General features: G+C 56.2%; 1 protein-coding gene across 1 annotated transcript; it reads left to right on the top strand.

Annotated features, from left to right (window-relative positions):
- The first annotated feature begins 11,888 nt into the window (after positions 1-11,888).
- Positions 11,889-15,899, top strand: LBX1 (ladybird homeobox 1). The gene is made up of 3 exons (XM_080642048.1): positions 11,889-11,963; positions 12,891-13,617; positions 14,330-15,899. The coding sequence occupies exons 2-3, from the start codon at positions 13,293-13,295 to the stop codon at positions 14,848-14,850; spliced, it is 846 nt and encodes a 281-aa protein (XP_080498174.1). The 5' UTR covers positions 11,889-11,963; positions 12,891-13,292; the 3' UTR covers positions 14,851-15,899.
- Positions 15,900-16,219: the final 320 nt, after the last annotated feature.

Here is a 16,219-nt window from a genome sequence, read left to right on the forward strand (position 1 = left end):
AAATCCATGGGGTACATAGTTGTGAGAGAGTTAGCCTCCTGATTCATGCCTTCGTCCCTCAAAGCAGGAAAGTAGGAAGGCCAGGACTAGGATCCTGCTGGAGAACTGATGCTGCAGGCTCCCCTCCCTGAGTTCTGGCCTCGCCCACATGCTGCTAGGCCTTGCCTCTTTTTTTCCTTACTCCCACTGACCTCAGGATGATGGGCACTGGGGTCACAGGGGAGGCCACTGAGGGAAGAGAGCTGCTGGGTCAGGTTGCCAGCCTGCTAAAATGGGGCCAAGGCATCACCTACCAGGCCTGCTTCCCCCCCGACCCTCATCCAGTCTCAGCCCTTCCACTCCTTCATTAAAATCCAAAACTTCAGCCACTCTCACACCTTTTCAGACCCTTACCTTTACCATGCTGTCTTACTATGTCTGTGTACATGCTATTCCTCCCCTTCAGGTGCCCTTCTTCACCTCCAATGAAAACTCTTACTGGTCTTTAACATCCAGCTCAGAGCCAACCCCTGCTAGAATCTTCCTGGGACTCCCAGGCAGGGTTAAATGCTCTCTCTGTGTGTGCTTCCACAATCCCTATGGAGGTTTTTATGAGCCCTGGCCCGACACTCCAATTACCCGCATATTTGTCTATCTTTCCCTGAAGAGGTCCCAGGAACAGAAATTATGTCCTATTCCTCATTGTGACCCCAGCACTTAGCAAAGGACTTGACACCTAGTAGGCTTTTACTAAGTGTCTGTTGACTGACTATATGAATGTATCAATTAATTAATTAATTGATTCTCCTAGCTCTGGGATCCCTGGATCCTGCTGTTTTCTCTTCATCTCTGGCTGTCTTAAGCATTTTTAAAAGCCTTCTGCAGTCCTGTGACTATTTATCCCAAAGGCACCACTATTCACCCCCAGTCCTGAGCAACATCTGGTGTCCACCATGCAGGACACTGCCCGGTTATGGATTGTGAAGCCAGAAATTTAGGGCTTAGGTACTGAGCACAGGAGAAAGGATAAAATGGAGTGGGTTAGGGACTTAAATGTCTTCATTGGCCATTTGGGTCCTCATGGGTGTTTCCAGGCTCTCTCTCCCATACAGGCCTCTGATTATGTTGCTGGGCATGCCTGCCACTTGCCTGCCCTCTTACCTCCTTGGGCCCATAGCTGAGCGGCTGGCGGAGGCAGTGCTGGGCCAGCCCAAGCAGACAGCCTTGCGCGATTGCTGGCTCCAGGCCTCCCAGCCCAGCTTGTAGCTCCCCCCAGAGTGGCGGGATTGATTGGCTGCAGCCAGAATGGGCACCAGTCTCCCTGGCTTGGACAGAAACGGGGCCATCTGTTACACCTCTAGTTAAAAGTACATAAAGTTGAGCATTTGTGCGCCGACAATACCACCCCTGACACCCTCCACGCGGCACAGCGCTCCGGCTCCTTGGCAGGCTTGCGCTCTGCGACAGGCCGGCACAGCAACGCCTATACGCTGGCTGGGTTGGCACCACCACAGGCACCAGGGCTCCACCCCCCTGTGGCCTAGCCCAGCTGGGTCCAGCCTGGAAACCTACATCCCACCTGTATTCGAGGGTGGAGGAATGGATGTGGGAAAGGATATATATCGGTGAGCAACTCCTGCCCCAGCTCAGGGTGCCTAGGGTGCAGATGATGGCAGACTTCAGGTTCTGATTTGGGGGCACCTAGGACAGCTGACAGTGCTAGTCCTGGGAAGCAGGCTTCAGGTGGGCCAGGCTGGCTCCGGGATTGTGCCAGGCCTCAGGTTTCCTGGGCTACGCCAACCGGAAGAGTCCATCTTGTTACCAAAGAAGCTCATGCACCTTGAGTTTGGAGCTCCATGGTAGCATCTTATACCAACCAAAAGGAAATTTTGGACAAGGCTGGGTTCTGGACTTTGGCCTTTGGCACGAGTTCTAGAGGCTCGTTTCCGGGCTCCAGGATGTGGAGCCTCATTTCTAAACCCAAATTTCTGGTGTCTGGCTCAGGCCTGGACATTCAAGGCATTCCACAAATGTCTTTTCCTACTTATCTTCCCCTGGCAATCTAGCCAAGCCAGCCTACCTGTCTCCCAAAACTGTTGTGAGCAGTCTTGCCTCTGCCCCTTTGCTCTTGCAAAGACCTCTCACTCCAGCCTGGAATACTCTATTTCTTCTCTCCAGCCTCTCAGTCCTTCCATCCTTGAAGGCCTAGTTCTAGTCCCCGCTCTTCAAGGCAGAATTCTCTGGCTACAGGGCTCCTCCCGGCTCTGATCTCTCAGAGGTCTCCTCCACCACCTGAATGATTTCTCATGAGTATGTCCAGTAAGAAACTTGAGCTCCTGCACAGGTGGAAACTGAGCTGGCCCTTGTCTCACCCACGGGCTGGAATAGGGCTGAGAGCACATGTGGGAGGAGACTCTATAAGTGTCAGTCTGAACTTAGCTCAGCTGTGTGGGAAGGGAGCCCATGCTCAGAGGTGATGCTGGCTTTCCTGAAGGCCACCCTAATGGCTCTGCTGGTCACAGCCTGGAAAGCAGATGGCCAGGTAGACAGACAGCCTTTGATTACTCATGTGTTTGTTTAATACACGTTTATTAAGCATGTGATATGTGCTTAGTCCTGTGTGGGGCATGGAAGAGGAGAGGGAATAATTAAAAAAATGAAATTAGACACAGTCCCTGCCCTCAAAGAACTTACCCATAAGTAAAGGCCATGAGATGAGTCCAAATAATAATTGTAGTGCAATAAACCATCCAAAATCAACAAAAGTGCCTTTTGTCTCATGCAACAATAGACTCTCAGAGCTGGAAAGGACCCAGAAAGCCAGAGACTAATATCCTATCCTTGGCCAAAACATGTTGGTATACATTACATGACATCATGTGGGTAAAGCTCTTACTTGGCACAAAGTAGGTGATAGTAAAATGATGAAGATGATGATATGGCAATAAGACTGATTATGAGCCTTCTCAGCGGGATCTAAGTATACTGCACCTGTTGGGGGAGCTCACTCCCACACGAGACAGCGCCTTCCATTGTTTACATTCTACCCTTCAGAAAACCATCCACACGGATAAGCTGAAACCACCTGCTTGACTCCACCCCTGGGATCACATAGCAGAGCTCGGTCTAGGGGTGAGGCAAGTGAAATAGATACCTAAGCAAAAAATTAAGGGTTCATACACAACACTGAGGGCAAGTATTTTTTTTTAAACTGTGTGTCCTAGGCAGCTCTCTTCCCTCACCCTAGTCCCAGCCCTGACACCCAGTGAGTCTGTACCCTCCTCCCCAAGCCACCTCCAGGTAGGAGCTGTCAGATTTTTCAAGTACCCTTAGCCTCCAAAGAAGCTCACACCAGCAGTCTACAGGTTGTGGGGTGATCTGGTACAGTGCCCAAGGATGGGGTGTGAGGGCAGATGAGGACTGAGAATTATGGTAGGATGTTAGTCCTAATTAGGGACACTTACCTGGCCACTCCAATCCTTTCCTGACAACATCTCCTTCTAACTTGGGGGAGTTGCCTGCCACTCTCCCCAAAGCACTGGTGGTACAAGGGCCTAAGTAAGGGTACAAGGGCCTGGTATGTCCAAATCAGGGCCCTAAAAGAACCCAGGCAGTAGGCTTTCCTAAAGGAAATTGGGCAGTGGGACTGGATATGAAAAAGTCATGTGACTCTCCTTCTCATGCGCATCCCCACACGAGTGTGTAGAAAGCAGAATGTAAAGCTTATAGGCCAGGGAAAACCATGGAGGATGGGCACTGGGGTGGGTGTTGAGGGGGATGGTAAAGAGCTTGGGGGTCTATGTTGCCCAGGTCCCCTTTTGTGGCCTCCTTGTTTCTGGCCCTCATGGACCCCAACCCGACAAATATTTGCTTTTTTCTTTCCTGTTTATAAAGCGCTGCCCACCCCCACTTCCAAGAGCCCTGAGAGGAAATCGGCTATTGCATTCGTCGCCCGTTCACAGGCACAAGCCGAAGCCCATAGCGGGTTGGAAGCGCAGAGCAGAGCGGGGAGGAGGGAACTTGAACTCGGCTCCTCAGGGCCCCTCCTCCAGGCTGGTGCCGGAGGGTCAAGCAGAGACCGCCGGGTTACAAAGCGCGGCCGACCTCGGAGAGGGCGGGGCCGTGCGGCCAGGGCCTGCGCTTCCTCGGGCCGCCGGCAGCAGGCGCTGTGGCGGAGGCGCCCTCAGGACGCGAGCATTAACTTAAGAAGAGCTCACTCTAATATCCCTGGCTGTGTGGAAACAGCGTTTTATTAAATGCTTCACACAGATTTGGTATAATAAAGATGAATATATTATATCCTTTGCCTCCCCCAGAGTGAGACAATAATAAGAGAGGAAAAAAACAATAAAGTGAAACATAAATACCATGTAATGGGACTTGTGTCGAGGGACGCGTGGCCTGTCGGGGCTGCCACGGGGCGACTTTGCGGCGGGAGCTCTGGGCCGGGTCGCCCAAGAGCCGGACTCCAGCCCTTCCTGGCCGGACCAGGGGTTCCCAGGCCCCGGTTTCCAGCCTTCCCTTCCCAACTCTGAGCCCCCCTTTCCCCCCAGTCCCACCTCTGCAGCTAGGAAGACTCCAACTCAGAGGCACTCCTGGAGAGGGTAAAAGAGGAGGGAGCGGCTGGCCATACCTCCACCCTGGGTAGAGCCACGCGCATCCTCCCCGTGGGCGCAGGACCGCCCGGGACGTGGGGCCCACCAGACAGGCAGACTCATGAGCGGATTGAGATACTCGAAGGAGGAAAAATCTGAGAGCGAAGGCTTCTACGTTGGAAAAAGTTGCCTTCCCCGCCTGGCCCCCCGTGTCTCCCATAACTAGGCAGAAGTCCCTCATTTGGGTCTTATTTCCAACCTTCTCCGGGGGCCGCCAAAATCGCTTACCTGAAAATTAGAATTTCAAAGCTTTCCCCGCGCGGACCAAGGGGGACCCTAGGAGGTTCGGCCTCACCCACCGCGCTTAGGTCGCAGCCAGCGGCCCGGGTTCGATCCTCCAGCCCGGAGGAGACTGCTCGGCTTTAACTCGACAATACCTACCAGCTGATCTGGCGTGAGCCCCACCTGTGCTGCTGAGCAGCGCAATGCTACTTCGCCTCGGATTCCTCGTCGGTACGGGGCGGTTGTCTGGATTGGAGAGAAGGTCTCTAACGCCTGGCACCCCATCAGCTGTAAAAAATAAAAATAAAAAAACAGCTACCAGCTGCTCCCCCAAATATTCGTTAAAATAAATAGCCACTTCAGACCTACAATTCCTGCGAACCTCATTTCCTCCTTAGGCCCCAAAACAGGCAACCGCTTTACCCAAACGAATGAAAAGACTGAGTCTCCCATCACTCTCCCAAAATCTTCCGACTTTTACCCCCGTCGAGGCTCAGAAAGATGAGGAGACTTACCCACGATCACACAGCCCGTCGGCGGGGCCATCTGAGGTCGACGTGCCTTCACAGCCCATCGCCGGCCTCTGCGGAGACGCTGGAGCCGCCCTGCGGGGAAAGCCCTTCGAAGGGGCCGCGGACGCAGAGCCCGGCCTCCAGAGCGCCGAGTAAGCCCGGGCCTCCCCGGGGCTAGGGTCCCGCACTTACCGAACGAAGAAAAACGAATGAGAAAGAATGCGTAGAGGCGGAGGGCTGAGAAAGAGAAGGAGGGGGCGGCAGCAAAGAGGAAGATTCTTGGGGGTGGGGTCGGGGTCGGGGGGAGGCGGCGCGGGGCTAGGGCACCGAGGGCCTTCAGCGGGGCTTCTGGTCGGGCTGCCTGGGACACCCGTGAAGACTGGGGCCACTGCGAGGGTCTCCCCTGAGGGTCACCACATGGGGGCAGGGAGGCTGCGTGGAGAAAGGGCTGGCTGGACCTCATGGAGTGAAGGGACTTTGGGAAGAACTGGAGGAATGCGCAGATGTAGATGTGAGATGGGAGCCGTGTGATTCAAGGTCCGGAACCCAGGGACAAGCGGGAAGTGGGAAAGCCAAAGGGAGCTGGTTCCGCTCAAACGAAATAAGGCTGAGGGCGCCAGGCATTCAGCCTGTCTTCCAGGCCCAGCGGCCGGGCTCCGTTCTGCGCCCTAGCGGGCGCGGGCCAGGCAGCGCCAGCTGCTTGCGCGACCAGAACTGGATCTTCTGGTCCCGGAAAAGAGGGGACAGAGGCGGGGAACCTGGGGTCCAGAGTGAGTGGAGGGTCCTGCGGCTTCCCTTCCCCGGAGCTTCACTTCCATCCCGGCCATGACGAAGCAGCCCCGGGGCATCCGGGCTGTGGGCACAGGCCTGAACCTCCTTCTTCACTTTGCTGGGAGCCACACTGCCCCGCGTTCTCTGTGCGGTTGGGCACTGGAGTAGTTGGTTCCTGCAAATCAGACCACTGCGCCCCTTAGTCTAGGCTTGGTCCTGCCGCCAGCCTTCTATTGTGGGTGTCTTGAGAGCAGGCGGCCCTCTGAGCGGTGGGGCCAGAAAGGATCTGGGACCAGGGAGTCTCATGGGATGTGGCCCAGGCAGAAGCTAGGATAGGAGAGGATGGGGGGGGGGGTCTTCTACCCGGACTCTCCTCCTCAAGAGTGTTAGTGATCCCCTCTCCTCAGTGCCCCGCACTAATGCAGTGAGGCCCCTGCTGAATTATCCACATGCTCTTTATTATGAGAAGCCTGACTCAAGCCTGACTCAGGCCTGACTCCTGGGCCCGCCTAGTGGGGCTGGCCTGCTCCTCAATCTCTTAGCTACTCTCTGCTTCGGTCCCTCCACCTATTGGCCCAGGAGTGGCAGGGCTGAGGGTGCAGCCTCGCCCCAACTCCCCCACCCCATTGGCTCCAAACAGCCATCCCAAGAGCCCACCAGCACCTACACCAGGCTGCAGACCCGATGGAAGTTCACAAGGGATCAAAGATTTCACCTCAACCCCAGCAGCTTGCTGCCCAGATGACAGAGGGAGGAACTATGGGGGCTCTCTAGCTCCCCCTCTGGGCTGGCACTTCTGGCCTCCTGCCTGGCTGTACCCCTTGCCTGGAGAGTGGCCCCCCACTTATGTATCTACCCAAATGCTCCTGGTTTTTCAAGGTTCCACTCAAATGCCACCTCCACTGGGACAGAACTAGACTCCTCCCACTTATCTTTACCCTCTTCAGGGTCCCCTGAGCTACTAGGGTGGGGGTGTCTGTTTCCTGCCACGCTTGCCTACCCATCACCCTCCATCTTCTGTCTGTTCTTCCTCTCTGCTTCTGGGCCCAAAACATGATAGGGGCTCAATGCTGTTTTTTATGAGAGAATGAGGAAGAGAGGGAGAGAGGGAGAGGGAGGGGGAAGGAGAGAGAGAGAGAGAGAGAGAGAGAGAGAGAGAGGGAGAGAGAGAGAGAGAGAGGGCAAACTCCATACTACAGCTGGGTCCAGAACCCAGGACCCTCCCCCCATGGCCAAAAAGCATTAAAAAATGAGGCTCCTGTGTGTGTGTGTGTGTGTGTGTGTGTGTGTGTGTGTGTGTTGGAGCAGCAGGGGTGCCTCACACATCTGCACTCAGCTGGCAAAGCAATGCACCTACCCTTCTCTCACACCCCTGGTCCTCTCTCTAGGGCACAGACTGAGGTCCCTGACTGGCTCTCTTTTGTCTCTTATTATTCATTTAGTTTATTCATTCAATAAATTCATGAGGAGACTTTGGTATATGCCAGGCTAGCATAGGACATAGAGAGGAGATTCAGGTCCCTTCCTCCCCAAGTTCACAGCCAGGTGGAGAGAGAGACAGAAGGACAGACAGACAAACATGCACATCCCTGGCAATCTGACATGACACCAAGGAGGTGTGTGCTAAGGAGCAGAGAGGAACTGAACAGGTCAGGGAAGGCTCCCCCAAATGAGTTGAGCACTAAAAACAGAGCAAGAGGTGCCAAGAAGGGAAGTAATAGAACCTTTCTGCTCCAGGTGACAGGAGCAAAGACTTGGGACCAAAAGGAGGGCTGTTCTGGAGGCTGCAAAGTATGGTCACCTGGGCTTTGAGCACCTCCCAGGAACTGTCTCATCCCCTCTCTCCCTGTCTCTGTCACTCAGTGGTCTGTCTAGGCTCCCCATCCCACCCCCAAACACACTTCTAAAGGGCAGTCAGTCTCCCTCTGCAGGGCTGAAGTGCCTAGAAGTTGGCCCTGGTGGTGGGGCCCCCTATCAAATAGGCTCTAAAAGAGTTAGGTTCACACAAAAAAGTGGGGAGGGGAAAGAAGAGGAGTGCTCTCCAAGTGAGTGCCCTGGCCATAGACTCTGCCCCCTTTGCTAGAAGAGGTTCTGAGAGCTGGGCCTGGCCAGAGACAGCAAGACAGGTCCAGAAGCAGGCTTGGAGCCTGTCCCAAATTTTGGATCAGCTGGCTCCCTACTCTCCAGGCCTGTGAGGAGGTAACTTCCCTCTTCCTACCCCTTCCCCTAGTGGCCTGCTTGTGGCCTTAACCTTTTCATGATCTCCAACCCCTTTTGAGAATCCAATATGTTATGTAACATTGTCCCTGGAAAATGTACCCACTTGGGCTCACATACATAATTTAACACACAATTTCTGGTATCTGCAGAGCTCCTGAAGCCCATTCAAAGAGCCCTTGGGGACCTGTGGTTAAGAACCCCATGGTTCTGGGATTAAGACTTGAGTCAGAAAAAGTAGTCTTCAAATCTTAATGATTCCAAAATAGGCTGTGTGACTTTGGATGGGTTACTTAACTTCTCTGGGCCTCATTTTTCTTATATGTAAAATCAGGGTAATAACAGAAGCTACCTCACAGGGTTGTAATATATGAAATGAGTAAAAACCTTAGCCTGAAGCCAGGCACACACAGTAAGGGATTATGGTGTTTATTGTCATGGTTATTGTTGTTGTTACTGCAGATGGTGGCCCAGGGCAGAATATAAAAACCAAGTGGCCAGTCCCGGTTCAGCCAGGGTGGCAGGAGGCCATCTATCGGAGTCTACTTCTATAGCAGAAGAAACACTCTGAATTCCACAAGGAGAGTCAGAGTAGCAGTTGCTCAGGGGACAAAAATGATCCCAATTGGTGGTCAAGTTAACTCATTTCAAGTGGTGTCAGACCCTTTTCTTTAGGGAAGCTCTGGCCTGAGGGCCAATGCTGGTGCTTACAGAAATAAACTGGAAACAAATGGGGCTACCAAAACAATCTGGATTAAAGCCGATGGAGCCTTTGGGGATTTACTTGAATTATTCTCCTGCGCTAAGGAATAAGTCATTTTGTTTGGGTCTACAGGGTCCCCTTATCCTGGCAATTCATGCAATATGCTTTCCTTCCTCTTTGTCTGGAATATTCACTAGAGTAGGGGGAAAGCAGATATTTGGCAGAATAAACCCTTCCCCTTCCACTGGAGACAGACTAAGGCTGGACCATGGTGGTACAGGCAGCAAGCACACATTTGGGCATCAGGATACAGTGCAGTCCAGGCTCTAGAGACAGGCATTCCCTCTGCGGAGCAAACTCAAGGGACAAGCTACTTCCAGCTCCAGGGGAGATGGCACTGGCTCGGCTTACTGGGGGTTGAGGATCCCACAATGTCTTCCCAACCCAGCATGGGGTCCCAAGCAGAAGGTTAGATTTTGGAGAGCAACTGGCAGGGTTCCTTCTTGCCACTCCCCACCCGGCTGCCCCTGAGTTACTCTTCCTTCCAATTTTCACAGTCTCCAAATATCCTGAGTGAGGAGAGACAAGGCCCAAGACTTTCCCCTCCACAATATACAATCATTTGTATTTCATTTGCTCGATAAAAACTCATTCAACCAATACACAGAGGGTACCAGGTGATTGCCTGGCCTGCACAGGTCTGGGGTGTATGGAATTCCCAGATAAAGGTCCCTGCCCTCAAGGATCTCCAGGTTTGTCTGGTGGGAAAAGAAGTGAATCTGACCACAAACCCAAAGCATAGCTCCTTGCTCTGCAGGATGGGTGTGGGCTCCCAGGAGTTCAGAAAATTCTAGCCACCCACACACTGGAGTCTGTAGTAGGGGGGACGGGGACTGTGGGATATGGAAATGGTTGGTGGGGCAGTTGGGCTGTTTTTTTAAAAAATGGCCTAGATGAGGTGATGCAGGCAGGGGACCCTAAGCAACAAATTGGGTGGGCAACACCCCCAGGTGCCCCTTGAACTCCCAGCTGTGCCAAGCTGGAGCACAGGAGTTGAACAAATTAGGCCAAAAAGACAAAGCCTCAGGATTGAACTGCTATTGCTGGCTAGGAAAGGAAGAAGAGGTTTGGCCATAGTAGGTGAAGGAGGTAATAAAGCAGATGATTGTAGAATGTCCTGTCCACTTTGACATGATGTGGTTGAAGACTAAAGGCCCCAGGAAATAGTGCCCTAGTGGAGAAATTCTATGCCCCACCCCCTCTGCTCCCTGATAACATTCCTCATCTTCCTGGCAGCCTCATAGTTCTTTAAACTTTGCTAGTCCCTGAGGGACTGGGAGATTGGTCCTACAGGCCAATATTAGGTGTGAATACAGGAACAGATAGGAAGAAGGGGGGAGTATGGGAGCAAGCCCCTTCCAGGATAGGGACCCAAGAGTCCCTGTTCTCTGCTAGCATGGGGGATGTGTCTTGCTTCAGGCCTGGGGCTGGGCTTTGGGGTTATGGCAGGAAAGAGCTGCGGGCCAGAGGCTGAGGCAGGATCCTGAGAACAGGAAGTGAGAGGAGAAGGCGGACCACTCAGTCCCAGAGCATCCAAGCCAGCAGTGTCCAGCTCCCTGGACCCTCTCCACCATCTCCAGACTCAGACCCCATGTTTGCTAGGCCCTCACGGCTCCCAGAAGAGCACCAGTGCACTGGAGACAGGCCTGCTTTGGGGACAGTCCTGCGGCCCTGGGGGAATGAAGACTCCCGTTCTCACCCTTCCTGCCTCTGAATACCTGTCCTCCCCACAGAATGCTGGACAAAGATGGGGAAGAGGCTAAGTAGCTCTTCCCAATGCTCCCAAGCAGGCCAGCGGCAAACACTGGGGTCCCAAACAAGAATCCTTTATCTCTATACTGTCCCCTTTACTCTGGAGACCTGCAAACCATGTTTCAAACCAATAACTAAAAGGGCGATAAAGCAACCAACCCATCTCTGGTGCACTGAGGTCCCTGTGCTGCAGACAGGGAGAGAACCTGTACCCAGCCCCACAGCCCAGCTTGGCTCACTCCCTCTCTGCGGCAGGTATGGGGGCTAAGAAGTCCAAGAGGTCCTATTTTCCCTATTCCAACCTCTGGACGGGGCCACAGTCCTCTGCACTAGCCTCTCTGGGCCCTTCTCTGGACTAAGCAGGGCTGCAGGATGGCATTGCCTGCCCAGGAGTTTACAAACAAAGCCAGGGAAAGGGCTGAGGCTGTGGGAAGGGAACAGTTCTTCCTCTCTTGGTCCCAATCCCCTTGGCCTCCCCTTCTCTCTCCTGGCACAGAAATGGAAAATTGGGGTGGTGGGGCCAGCGGCCTCACACAGACCAGATGAGTGAAGCAAGAGAGAAAAGAGCCAGGAGCACAACCCCCTTGGGTGCCTCAAGAGAATGAAAGACCTAGGTAAGGGTTCACACGCCTATATACCCACTGATTCACATTTGTTTACACAAACATACAGATGGAGAATGACATACAAATATACACATTCAAAAACATAAACACATCCAAATACCGATGCGCACAAATGCTTGCCTGATACACACAGAATGCGGGGCCATAGGGTTCCCAGACTGTAGTCTGACCCGAACCCTGGCCTCTCTGCGGGTTCCTAAGAGCGCAGCCCCAGCCGCCGCAGGCCCCCTCTGGGCCCCCGCCCCGCATCCGGAACAGCTGGAGTCGGCCGGGCGGTACACTCTAGCCCGGCGCTGGGCTGGGCGGGGCCGGCAGCCGGGCCGCGGCCCCGGCCAGCAGAGCACAGCAGGGAGGCCCCAGCCGGCCCGTTAGCCCGGGCACCCGGCCCGACCGCCGGTCGGACGCCGGTCACCAGGCGGCCTCTAGAGCATCGGCCCGAGGAAAGTGTGCAAGATAGCCTGAGGAGGTAAGACTGTCCCTTTGGGATCAGGCCGGAGGAGAGGTGCCTCGAGCCACCACCAACTCTCACCCCGCCTCTAGGCTGGGGAAGGTTGAGTCCTCTACTAGTCCCCTCCCCCAACCCCTGGGGTTCCCACACCTCCGTGTCCCAGGTCGCCTCACACAGGGCTGCAGAGCCCGTTCAGACCTCCTGATTCCCCAGGTGCGTGGCCCAAGGCCACGGTGAGGGGCAAGAGAGTCTAGGGGTAGGGGCGCTGGGTCCTTGATCACAGCTCTCCAAAGTCCGCGCTGGGCGCTGGCGGGTCCCACCCAAGCTCCTTGTCTTACCTGGACCGCGTGGCGGCTGCGTACCTCCCGGGCTGGACTCTCGCGGCCCTTCTCGGGCGTCAAATCCCGGGTCGGAGAGCTTGAGACCTCCGGGCCAGCGCTGCCCTCACAGCCAGGCCGGCGGGAGGCGGGTGCGCCAGGAGTGAGGCTCGCAGTTTGGGGTGGGGGCGGCGGCATTTCAGTCGTCTGAGGTTCGGGTGCAATAAAGGCACCGCTAATGTAATTTACAAACAGCTCGGGCCGAGCGCGGCGCAGCGCCCGGACTGACAGGCGCATTAGGCAGGCTAATTCCAGCCGGCTCCTCCTACCCCCGGCCCGCTAATTAATGAGCTTCCCAACTTAGAGCCGCCTGCATTGGACAGAGAGTGAAAGAGAGGGCGAGGGAGAGGGAGAGAAGGAGAGAGACGGGGGGAGCAGAGAAGAGAGAGGGAGGGAGAGAGAGAGAGAACAGGAGGAGAGAGGACAGAGAGAAAGAAAAGAGGAGAAAGACAGGGAGAAAGGAGAAAGAGATAGACAGAAGTGCCGCTGCAGATAATTGATTACTCCTCGATCAAGGCTAACTTGTTAGCAATAGTCAATTGCCCCATCTCTCCGCCTCCCCTCGCAGTACGGAATCTGTGCACTCGCCTCGGCTCTTCCAACTGCCGCCTCCAGGACCCGGGGCCAGGAGCCGCCGCGGAGCCACCTGACACCTTTAAATAGCACCGGGGCTGGCGAAACTGGAGCCCCGCGCGGCGCGCCCCGGCTCGGGCCCCGGATTGCTGGAAGCCCCGGCGGCGGCAGCGCCCGCGTCAGCACCCTCCTCCCGGGGCCCCGGGCGGGTCTGCTCGCCTCTGCCACTGCGTTAATCGGCCCCACGCCTGGCCAGCGCTTGGCCCGCGCCCTGCCCGGCGCGGCCTCCTGCCCACCCGCCGCTGCCGCTTTCCCGCGCCGCCCGGCGCCCGAGCTGCCCGCGGGCTGGGTCCCCGCAGCCCGAGCCGCCCCGGCCGGGCCCCCAAACGAGGCCGAGATGACTTCCAAGGAGGAAGGCAAGGCGGCGCCGGGGGAGGAGCGGCGGCGCAGCCCGCTGGACCACCTGCCGCCACCCGCCAACTCCAACAAGCCGCTGACGCCGTTCAGCATCGAGGACATCCTCAACAAGCCGTCTGTGCGGAGAAGTTACTCGCTGTGCGGGGCGGCGCACCTGCTGGCGGCCGCGGACAAGCACTCGCCGGGCGGCTTGCCCCTGGCGGGCCGCGCGCTGCTCTCGCAGACCTCGCCTCTGTGCGCACTGGAGGAGCTCGCCAGCAAGACCTTTAAGGGGCTGGAGGTCAGCGTCCTGCAGGCAGCCGAAGGTAGGTGTTGCCACTGGATTCCCCTGCGCCCAGCGTCCAGAGCCCCGTTTCCTGTGCCCAACGCGCTTCGTGCCCTGTGCCTCTGCCAGCCTCCTCCCGCGCCGGCCGTCAGGGCCCTCCAGCCCAAACCGCTGCCGCTAGGAGTAGAGATGGGAGGGACAGGACCCAAACCCTATTTCCTAGGGACCGCTGGATAGGCCAGAGTGACCGGGAAGGGATGGCGGGAACACAAGACCTTTCTGTAGTCGGCCTGCTCTGCCTGGCTCCCTCCTGTTCCCAGTGGCCTGGGCACTCTCAGCCCTGCTCCTGGGGTGAGGAATGGTGAGCCTTTTGCTGGGAACTTTGGAGTAAGGGTAGAGTTGGGGTAATTGGGAAGAGAGGTGGAGTACAAACATTCATACCGAAGCCAGGACTTGCTGCCTATCTGGCTCCCTCCTGCTCTAGCAACCTTGGGTCTTTCAAACCAACTCTTTGGGGGGCCACGGGAGGTGGGGGAGGGAACAAAACAATTTTTTCCTAGGGACTTCGGTTAGAGGAGAGACTGGGGAAGGGGGTTTGCAATGGCCGAGGCTTGCAATAGCCCGGGAAGCTTAATCAAAACCGAGCGGGGAAGAGTGGCAACCCGCAGACCTGATGAGCCTGGGTGGGGTGAGCGGGAGTGGGTGGGTTTCCTTCTCCCGTGGCGCAAGCCTATACTGTGGTTTCCTCGCAGGCCGAGACGGAATGACCATCTTTGGGCAACGGCAGACCCCCAAGAAGCGGCGAAAGTCGCGCACGGCCTTCACCAACCACCAGATCTACGAGTTGGAGAAGCGCTTCCTCTACCAGAAGTACCTGTCCCCTGCCGATCGCGACCAAATCGCGCAGCAGCTGGGCCTCACCAATGCTCAGGTCATCACCTGGTTCCAGAATCGGCGCGCCAAGCTCAAGCGGGACCTGGAGGAGATGAAGGCCGACGTGGAGTCCGCCAAGAAACTGGGCCCCAGCGGGCAGATGGACATCGTGGCTCTGGCCGAACTGGAGCAGAACTCGGAGGCTGCGGGCGGTGGCGGCGGCGGCTGTGGCAGGGCCAAGTCGAGGCCTGGCTCTCCGGCACTCCCTCCAGGCGTTCCGCAGGCCCCAGGCGCTGGGCCCCTGCAACTCTCGCCCGCTTCCCCGCTCACGGACCAGCCTGCCAGCAGCCAGGACTGCTCGGAGGACGAGGAAGACGAAGAGATCGACGTGGACGATTGAGCAGAGCCCAGACTCATCCGCCGCCCAGGGCCCTGGAAGCCCGTAGGCCTGCAGCCTCCCGGACAGACGGGACCGCTGAGGGGAGCTGGGACCTCCTCTGCAACTCCCGCCTTCTCCCCTGTCCCTGGCCCGGACTCGGCTCCCAGCAGCTGCCTCTTCCCTCTCGAAGCAATAAACCCGGCTGGCCGGCCCGGCCGGCCGCAGCGCAGGGCCTCCGCCGCCCGGGAGCCCGTGCCGTGCAATTCCGTATGGCTTCTGTATAAATATTTAAACCTATATAGCGGGTTCTCCCACCGCAGCCTGATTTTTTTTTTTAATCTCGGAGATTTTCATGTTTTCAAAGCTCCCAGGCTGCCGGGTTTGCTGAGAGCGAGGCAGAACGGAGGGTAACGGACACGGAACCTCGCGGTCTGGAGGAGCGGGCCGCCTGGACAGTTTTGATTTTCTCTGCATGTGGCGAATGCACCGGCCCTCTTCCTCCTCGCCTCCCCAGGCCTATTGCAGTTGACTTCTTTTATTTCCTTCTGCATTTTTCCCCGCGTGGGAAGGGGCTGAGGTGGGCAGCCCCGTCCTGACTTGTAAGTTTCAAATTGATCTTTTCTCCCCACCTCGAGGGAAGTCTGTTTTCTATGCCATTTCTGCCTCCTGATGCCCACTAACGCTATTTTTAAGATTCCTCCCCACTCTCTCTCGGTTTCCTCGGACTGACTGCTGGGGTCCGGGTCTTGGGACAACATGGGAAATCCAACCAGCCAAGCAACCAACGAAAAAAGAACCCAAAGCCCTAGAATTATTTTGTACTCTTTTTAGAATTTTTTTGCATGTGACAGAGACTGAGAGGAGGCCAACCTAAGCCCTCACCCACCTCCTCCACAGCTCTGGGTCTGTCTTGCAGCCTCCAACGCCCTGCTCCTGCTCCTTGACTTGGCCAGACAAGGGTGGCCAGATGAGGGTGGGTCCCACGTGCCCCTTCCCTGCTCCTGCCCTGCCTTTTCGTCCCGGACTGTACCCAAGGCCTCTTTCTCCGATAAATAAAGTCTTTGCCATTTTACTAGAAGCGGCGGTGACCGTGTCTAAATGCGTGGGCCCTGTTCAGGGCAGCCGTGGCAGGCTCCGTGTGTTGCTCATTGTCGGCTTCACCGGCCTTGGAGATGTAGAGGAGCCTGGGGGCAGGCGTGAGAATGAGCGGTGAGGGAGAAGTAAAGGGAGGAGGTATTTCTTGCCTGCAAACACCGCCAGGCTCCAAACGGGGAAGGGATGGGGAGGGGGTAGTAAGACTAGCAGGCTTCGTCAGGTCGGGGTAAAAAGTGGGATGTACAATGCAGGGCGCAAATGCTCGTGTAAGTTGAGGAGCGCCAAGGACAAGGAA

Source organism: Plecotus auritus (genome assembly GCF_963455305.1).
Source record: "Plecotus auritus genome assembly, chromosome: 9".
NCBI lineage: Eukaryota > Metazoa > Chordata > Mammalia > Chiroptera > Vespertilionidae > Plecotus > Plecotus auritus.

Bases quoted from the DNA above. Each gene is read 5' to 3' on its own strand.
- LBX1 (XM_080642048.1), top strand. From the start codon at position 13,293: ATGACTTCCAAGGAGGAAGGCAAGGCGGCGCCGGGGGAGGAGCGGCGG. The intron at 13,618-14,329 runs GTAGGTGTTGCC...GTTTCCTCGCAG, and splicing joins CGTCCTGCAGGCAGCCGAAG to GCCGAGACGGAATGACCATC.